At 35.7% G+C, this 9,212-nt stretch overlaps 1 protein-coding gene across 1 annotated transcript; it reads right to left on the bottom strand.

Moving 5' to 3' along the window:
- Window positions 1–2,424: 2,424 nt before the first annotated feature.
- LOC125877525 (uncharacterized) lies at window positions 2,425–3,469 on the bottom strand. Its single transcript, XM_049558796.1, has 2 exons — window positions 3,026–3,469; window positions 2,425–2,892 (listed from the first exon to the last, which is right to left on the bottom strand). Exons 1-2 carry the CDS (start codon window positions 3,467–3,469, stop codon window positions 2,425–2,427), a joined length of 912 nt encoding a protein of 303 aa, XP_049414753.1.
- Window positions 3,470–9,212: the final 5,743 nt, after the last annotated feature.

Raw genomic sequence — 9,212 nt, 5'->3', positions numbered from 1 at the left:
TACCTTTTAGGTAACGAAGAATTCTTTAAGCGACCTTCAAGTGAGTGGAGGTAGGAGCTTCCATGAAGCGACTTACTACTCCAACCGCAAAGAGTATATCTGATCTCGTACATGTCAAGTACCTCAAACTTCCTACCAGACTTTTGAACAGAGTGGAGTCCACCTTTTCTCCATCATCAAACTTTGACAATTTTGTTCCACTTTCCATTGGGGTGTTCACAGGGTTGCAATCAAACATGTTGAACTTATTCAAAATCTCCTTTGTATAGCTTTCTTGAGATATGAAAATGTCTTCCTCCATTTGCTTCACTTCTAGGCCCAAGTAATATGACATGAGCTTTATGTTCGTCATCTCAAACTCAAGGGACATAGCTTTCTTGAAAGCTTCAAATAAAGATGGGTTGTTACCCGTTAGAATGAGATAATCAACATAAAGACAAACAAGCATAATATCTCCATTAGTGTGAACTTTAATGTGAAGAGCATATTCATGGAGACAACGAGTAAACTCATTGTCTTGAAAGTATTTTTCAATGCGACAATTCCAAGCTCATGGAGCTTGCTTCAACCCATATAAAGGCTTTATGTCAACCTCAACACCTTATCTTCATGACTTTTAACCACAAAACCCAATGGTTGCTGAACATAGACTTCTTCTTCAAGATATACATTCAAGAATGCTAATTTGACATCTAGTTGATGGATATTCCACTTCATTTGCGCCGCTAAAGAGATCAATAGACGGATTGTCTCCATGCGAGCAACAGGTGCATAGACTTCCTCATAGTCGATGCAATGCCTTTGTTTGTAGCCTTTAGCCATAAGTCTTGCTTTGTATCTCTCTACCTCTCCATGAACATTTTTCTTTGTCTTGTATATCCATTTGACTCCAATTGCTCGATGGTCCTTGGGAAGAGTTATTAACTCCCAAGTGTTATTCTTCTCTATTGAATGGATCTCCTCCTTAATGGCTTGTCTCCACCTTTTGTCAGTAACAACTTCATCAAAATTCATTGGCTAACTATCAGCAAATAGATAACACATAAAATCAAAATTAGTAATTTTGTCTGTGTCATAGAGTTCTTGGATGTTCCTCATCCTATGTGGTCTTTCACTTGAACTCTCTTGAGAAGATTGAGATGCCACATTTATTGGTGAATAAGGCGGGGTTGCAGTGTCATGGTCTCTTGTTCTTCTTTATCTCCAAAGTATAGAAGAAAATCATATGTTCTTTCTTCCGGAGTCTCCCAATTCCATGATGCTTCTTCATCAAATTCAACATCACAACTCACACCACCACCTTGTTATTGCTTGGATTGTACAATTTGTAGCCTTTTGAACTCACTTCATAGCCAATACACACATAGTTGACACTCCGATCATCAAGTTTAGCTCTCCCTTGATGTGGAACATGAGCATATGCTATGCTCCCAAAGATTCTCAAGTGCTTGACATTTGGCTTTCTTCCGCTCCATGCTTCTTGAGGTGTCTGATCTCGTACATTTTTTGCTGGAGATCTGTTGCTCAAATAAACTGCACAAGAAACAGCTCGGCCCAAAATTCTTTTGGTAGATGTTTATCTTTCAACATACATCTAGCCATATTAAGAATTGTTCTATTCTTTCTTTCTGCAACTCCATTTTGTTGGGGCGAGTAAGGTACCGTTACAGGGTGACAAATTCCATGAGATTGACAAAAGTCATTAAATTCTTTTGAAGTGAATTCGTCTCCTCTATCGGAACTTAATGCTTTTATTTCATAGCCACTTTCTTTTTCTACAAGTGCTTTGAAATTTTTAAGGGAAACAAAAACTTCAGATTTTTACTTCAAGAAGTATACCCAAGTCTTCCGACTAAAATCATCAATAAAGAGCAAGAAGTATTTTCTTTTACCAAAATAAGGTTGATCGATTGGACCACACACATCGGTGTGTATAAGTTGAAGTGGCTTACTTGTTCTTGATGTAGTCTCCTTTGAAAAACTCCTCCTTGCATGTTTTTCAAGAAGACAAGCATCACACAATTGATTTGGATGGTTGATTGACGGTATCACATCAACCATGTTCTTGTCTCCCATTGATTTGAGCGCTTCAAAGTTCAAGTGCCCAAATCTCATATGCCAACACCATGAGTCATCTTGCACATTGGCCTTCAAACACTTTGCATCGATGATTTTAAGATTCAAAGGAAACAACCTATTCTTTGTCATATGAACTTTAGCAATTAAGTTGTTACTTGAATCTCTAAGCCAAAGATGCATATATATTTTTCATATGAATATCATATCCTTTTTCAAGAAGTTGAAAACTCAAAATAATACTTTTAAATTTTGGCACATAATAAACATTGTTAATCAATTTATGGCCACCACCTTTATAGGATATCAGAAACGTACTTGTCCCTTCAATTTGGATCTTTGAGGTATCTACAAAAGACACATTATTTTCACCGTCTTCTTTATCTCCACAAACTTATCTTTGTGGCCACACATATGATTGCTTGCTCCATTGTCAAGATACCATAAATTGCAATTATCTGTATCTTCTTCTTTGAGTGCTAATAACAACGTTGACTCATCTTTGTCTTTGTTGTTGTCAACAAGATTAACTGTCTCTTCAACATTACTACGACATTCCCAAAAGTAATGTCCAATTTTATGGTAGTTATAACATTCAATTTTAGATTTGGCATACCTCATTTCATTTGTACCTTGGTAAGCTCCACGTCCTCTATCTCCTCGTTGACCACCTCTGAATGACTGGTGACTTTTATCTTTATTGTTGAAATGATTGGTATAACTTCTTCCTCTTCCTCGGTCTCCACGACCTCCACGGCCTCGCCATTGTCCATTTCCTTTGTAACTTTTCTCACCTTCAAATCCTTTGAAGGATGCCTGAGTTTTAAGAAATTGCTCTAGTGGCTCTTTTTTTTCTCCTTTTCATTTTCTCTTCGTGGGCAAGTAAAGAACCTTCCAATTGTTCTACTGCCATAGAGTCTTAATCTTTAGACTCCTTAATAGCACACACCACATAATCAAATTTAGGTGTTAAAGAACGAAGGATCTTTTCTACCACACGCACATCATTTACTTCCTCCCCATATCTTCTTAGTTGATTTACAACATCCATCAATCTTGAACAGAAATTTGAAATGGATTCGGATTCTTTCATTTTAAAAACTTCAAAGTCAGCCCTTAGAGTTTGAAGTTTTATCTTCTTTACTTTATCAATTCCTTGGAGAGAATTTTGTAAAATCTCCCAAGCTTCTTTTGAGGTAGTTGCATCAGCCACCTTCTCAAACATGCCATCATCCAAACATTGATGGATAAGAGTGAGGGCTTGTTGATCTTTCTTTCTTGTTTTTAACAAGACCTCATTTTCATTTGAGGACAAAGTTTCCTCATTAGCGGGTTCTGTATACCCTTTGTCTACAATGTCCCAAACATCTTGAAAGCCAAGAATGACTTTCATTCGTAGACACCATTTTTCATATTTTCTCTTGTGAGACAGGAGAACTGAAAGGACAATAGACTATTATTTGTTATGGCTCTGATACCACGTTGTTGGACAAAATGTTAATCACAGCCGAGATAATGTCCAAACTAAATAGCAATAGGAAGAGAGTAACAACGACACCAAATATTTAAATGGGGTAAATATGATACCCAAATAAGTAATACAATAATACTGATGAAAAACTTGATAGTGTCAAAAGACTACTACTCAACACTCCTTTTATTTCTTACAACTCACAACAATATTACTTCCACAGTATTTTCTCACAAACTAAGAAATAGTTTGTGGATTACTCTCTATTGCTTCTCTATTTTGGTGTATCTTCAAGTGTTCAATTACTACTCTATTTATAGAGTTTTTGAACCTCTTGATTTCATCATTAGTGACATAATGTGGTAGTCAAATTCCACAAAATTTGACTGCCAAATTCTACCAAAATTCTACCAAACTTTGACTACCTACTTCCACAAATAGCTTGCCAACTTTCACATTTGTGACTTGCCAACTTTCACATTTGTGGCAAGTAAGTTCAACAAATGTGGCTGCCAAACTAGTTGCTGCCAAGATTTTATTCCCACAACAGATCTAATGGTTCAATACAAACACCAGTTGGAGCTCATTTGAATTATGTAGTACCATTAAAGCTCAATGACAATAACATATCAATCTTCAAACAAGCACTAAAACTCATACGAAACCTCCCGAATGCAAATCAAGAGAGAAATTTGATCATAAATTGCATTTCAAGTATGTTAGATTCACCAAATCATTCATCCGAGGTCAGAGATTCATCAAATCATTCATCTGAGGTCAGCACTTAATGTGCACACTCTCTCTGTCACCTCAGTTTTTGGGGTGTGCTTATTCTATTTTGAAATAGTTTAGGAGGGTAATATGAATCTAGTTAAGTTTAGATGTGCCACTGAAATTTCGGTCATAATTTAGAGAGGTACTTAGCTTGTCTAAAGAAATGTCGTAAAAATGTGCCCATTTGGTAGATATACGCTTTGCTTACTCAATAACGTTTTTATAGTTGCCAAAATATTCATGTGTTTCCTTTGAGCATGTTGCAAGCAGGGGTGAAGCTATATTTTCCCTGAGGGGTGTCAAGCGACATTTGTTCGCATGAAAATTATGTTTTATATATCAGGTGGAATTTGAGTCTACAATGGTGAAGTAAAAAGTCTTTGATATACTATTTTGATGCTAGACTGCTGGCTGGTGTTGTGCATTATAGGTTAGCACTATGTTCTTTCTTGGTTATCATTTTTTGTTAGCATTTGTTGTTGAATCATTTGTTATTTCTTAACTTTGACAAAAAATATATGAAGAAAAAACTTCATAGTATATAAGATTAGATGTTTGAATTAAGGGGATTAGGAAGAAATAACAATTTTTAATTGATCATCCATCAGAAATGTCACGATTCGACTTCTCGAGTCATGATGACACCTACTATAATCCACAAGTAGGGAAGGCAATCCGTAGCCAGAACGACAAGTAATGAGTACAAGGATAGAACTAACTAAAAATAGCACTAGCAATAAGAAAAGACAGAAATAGAAGCAAACCAAAAACTATATATATATATATATATATATAGAAACCCTCCTAGAACCTCTAAGTCACGAGTACAAAGTTGTCTAATATAAATAAATACAAGTCTCAAAAGTGGACCACCATAAGCCGTCTTAGAAGCAAAACGCTAGCTAATATATAAATAGAATAAGACAGGTTGATCCAGAACGCCAAGTACTCACCCTCGTCTCTGATATCCACAAGGTGCAAAAGATGGCACGATCGACAATTGTTGGTAGCTAGTACTAGGACTTGCATCACAAAAAAAAAAAAGATAAAGAGAGTAGCATAAGTATCAAAACAAGGGTATTTAATAGGCATCAAATGTTGACTGAGGAAGAAAGGTAAAAACACTCGGAAAAAATAGAATTTAGACACACAGAGGTCAAAGCGAGTATGAAAAGAAAGCACACGAGCACACCAAAAGTAAATCTAAGTATAGTTAACTGAACCTAACTGGACCCCATAAGCTCAGAAGGTTTAATCGTGCACAAGTTAAAGTAAAACCCGAACAGACCCCATAAGCCTAATAGGTACACAGAATAGCTAAGTCTACTAAGAAAGAGTACCACAAACTGAAAGTCGGGCTCCCAACCCAAGTAACCATCAAGTCCAATCAACTCCCAACCCAGCTAGCAAGAGTGACAATCAATCTAGGCCACTCAGCTAGTCCACTCCCATGGGCCTAAGCCGCCCAGCTAGCAAGAGTGAACCTAGGACTACAATACATGCAATATCACAACACACAGAAGAGACAACAATTTATGCAATTCAAGTCCACTTTCATGCTATCAAGTATTTCATCAATCAATCACTAAGGCTTACAACAAGGTCATTCACAAACATTATGATCATCACATAACTGTTTCATTTCAACCCCTTTTTGTTCATTAAAATTTATCAAGTGCACAAATAACCCTTCACCTCATTTTCATTACTCCCAATACACAAACAGTGAAGGAAATACACGAATTCTACTAGAGCACAAGATTTAGGCGATCACTTGTCTTAAATCGATTAACTCACTACAAGAGTTGAGCTTTTCTCTTCTGACTAATGTTCAAAGCTACACAATATATATCAATCAAGTATTCACAATAATTTTTTGAAAACAACATTACCACATCAATTTCTTTGAAAAATGGGTCAATCCACTCAAAAATTGATTTCTAAAAGAAGGTTTGAATCCGAAATCAATACTTGAAAGTGTTACTGAAGGCCTTAGGAACTTATTGGTGAAAACCATTTCGAAAAAGGACTCAAAATCAGTTCATAATCTATATTTTAGTTTAGAGCTTGAGTTCTTGAAAAACCTTGTCATTTACCTATCAAAATCCCAAATTTGATGTTAAAATCTATAAATAATCAAAAGGAAATGAAGTTTTAGGATCACAAAAGCTTACCCAAATGATTTAACACAATAAATCCTTTCAAAATCGCCTCCAAGGATTTTGCCAAGCTCAAAAATGAAAAATGGGGCTTGAACCCCAAAATTTTCAGACATAAACTCTCTTTGATGTCGCAAAAACGACCTTGGGTTCACAAAAGCGAACCCCGCAAAAGTGGAGACCTTCACTTTCGTGAATCAGGGTTCACTTTCACAAATATCGCAATCGTGACCCATGGTTCACTTAAGAGAACCCCGCTTAACTAAGACCCTTCTCTTTCACGACCAGGGTCTAGCTTTCGCAAACATCGCGATTGCGAGGCACCCTTCGCGAAAGCAAAGCACACCAGCATCAGAAAAATAAGCCAACTCTCAAAATATCAAAAGGACTCTCGGGATTCGTTTGAAGCCCCGTGCACACAAACCACATACGCAAATATATCATACTCGACGTTCCAGACTCAATAGAACCATCGAAACATGAATTTAAGGTCTCATTGACCCGACATCCGTTAAAACCACAAGAAACTAACACAACACCTAAAAAGACTAAAACAAGTTTGAAACCTCTCAAAAATCAACCAAGACCTCACATAAGCCTAAAATCCTCCCCTGAATTCAACGGAACTCTCAGAATTTCTATCTGAGCATCCAAACCCCAAATGTTGATCAAAGTCAACCCAAAGGCTAAATTTCTATGATTTCACAACTTAGGACCTCAAATCCTAAAAAAGACTCCAAATCTAAAACCGACAACTCTCACAGACCATATTCCATATTCTAGGATGATAGAATCGACGAAATTCCATTCCGATCCTCGAAACTCTAAAAGACACCGAAAATCACTTTCTTAACAAAATTAGCCTTTCAAACTCAAAACTTACAAAATTCTCAACCTTAAACTCAAAGTTCGAAATCAACTTTCAAAACTCAATCATAAAAGACTCGGGGTCGATATTGGGAGGGGAACAATGGTAAGATCACGAAGCTTTCCAAGAATGACCGACCAAATCATTACACTCACTGTTCAATAAACCAAAACCAATTCATGGTTGACGAATTTGCGATCATCTTTACAAGAAAATATCTGATAGGTGTCTTAAGTGATCCATTATTAAATAACCACTAATCAGAATATCAGAGCAAGTTGTGTAATCAAAACTGTATTTTTTTATTTTATTTTTTTTGTTAATTGATCACAATTCACAAGTACATTGTGAATGTTTTTGGAAAGTCTCATTTGGACGGGGTTGGACAGTGTGTAAATGAGAATCGATGAATAAAATTACAAATCTAAGGGAGGTTAAGCTCGATCCATTGTTTCAATAGCTGTTTCGCAAAAATTAAGGTTTTGACAAAAACTATACAAGTTTTGCACAAGTTTACAAATCTAGCGTGATAGATAAAATTAGCTATAACATCTCAACTAGAACAGTTCTATACAAAATATTTTCCTCTGCTTATGTCTTAGGGATTCCGTTTGTATGAGATCAAGTTTGTATAAACAGTTAAAAAGTGTTGCACAAATCCCTCTTTTTTTTGTTCTCCTAAATTGACGTGAATTGATTTGAAATAGTAAACGTCTTGAAATTAATTAAAAGTATGGTGAATAGTAGGAACATGTCATGCAAAAATACCAAACTAAGTAGTACAAATACATTTGACAATTTGACTAAAAATGCAAGCAAGCCAAATGTGAAGTGAGGCTAAAGTTAGGCCAACTTCAATAACACCTTCCGCCAAGATAGAATACATGCATGCATGTGACTGCAAAGTACAGCCACCTCTAAATTGCAACCCACGAAAAGGCAACCCCNNCCCCCCCCCCCACAAAGCATATAAAATACACCAATTCCACTTTGACAAAAAATTATATTTTTTATACATGATTAAAATTATTTTTTTTATATATATAATGAATATTAAACCACCTCTCGAACTTTTTCGTAGATTTTCTTTTTTATATTTTAAACTCTTTAAAGAAAATTCTAACACCACTACAAATTTGACCCCTTCATTAAAAAAAAAGGCGCAAAGAACCACTAATCAGTTTACTAATATAAAAGAATCCAAAATGTCTTGCAAATAAAACAGAACTGAAATAAATAAACTAAAATGAAAATGAATTTATTGTAAACTTAGAGAGCTTAATAATTATTTATGTAGTTAAATGATTGTATATAATTTCATTCAGGTAAGAAAATTATTTTTTATAATAATAAGATAACATTTTTTTAAGACGGACTAAATGATAAAAATGACACATAAAATAAGACGGATGGACTCTTCGGGGTGGCCTAGTGGTTTGGGCTTGGGACTTCCATGTTGGAGGTATAAAGTTCGAAACTCTTTGCCAGCGAAAGCAAGGGGTTTGCCTTCTGGGTCGAGCTCGTCGTGATGGACTTGCCTAGTGCGAGTTACCTCTCCTATATAATTTGTGAGCTATTGCATAGGAGCAGAGGTTTTACCTTGTGCGCATTCAAAAGATAGCGACTGCGGATTTCCCTTGTCATAAAAAATAAGACAGGATGGAATATTTTTTTTTTCTAAGCACTGAGTGTCGTAGTGGGAAGAGAGATATATAATGGATTGTATCCTAATTTTTATTTTATTTTGTCCACATGATGAAAAGTCAAAAGTGGTAGACTGAGTAACACGATATAGCCAACTAAAATCTTTAAACTCAAGCAAATATTGTACACTTTATGATATCTAATTAATTTTCACATTGAA

The sequence above is a fragment of the Solanum stenotomum genome, chromosome 9 (assembly GCF_019186545.1).
Source record: "Solanum stenotomum isolate F172 chromosome 9, ASM1918654v1, whole genome shotgun sequence".
Lineage (NCBI taxonomy): Eukaryota > Viridiplantae > Streptophyta > Magnoliopsida > Solanales > Solanaceae > Solanum > Solanum stenotomum.
This window is presented reverse-complemented; position numbering and strand designations above follow the sequence as displayed.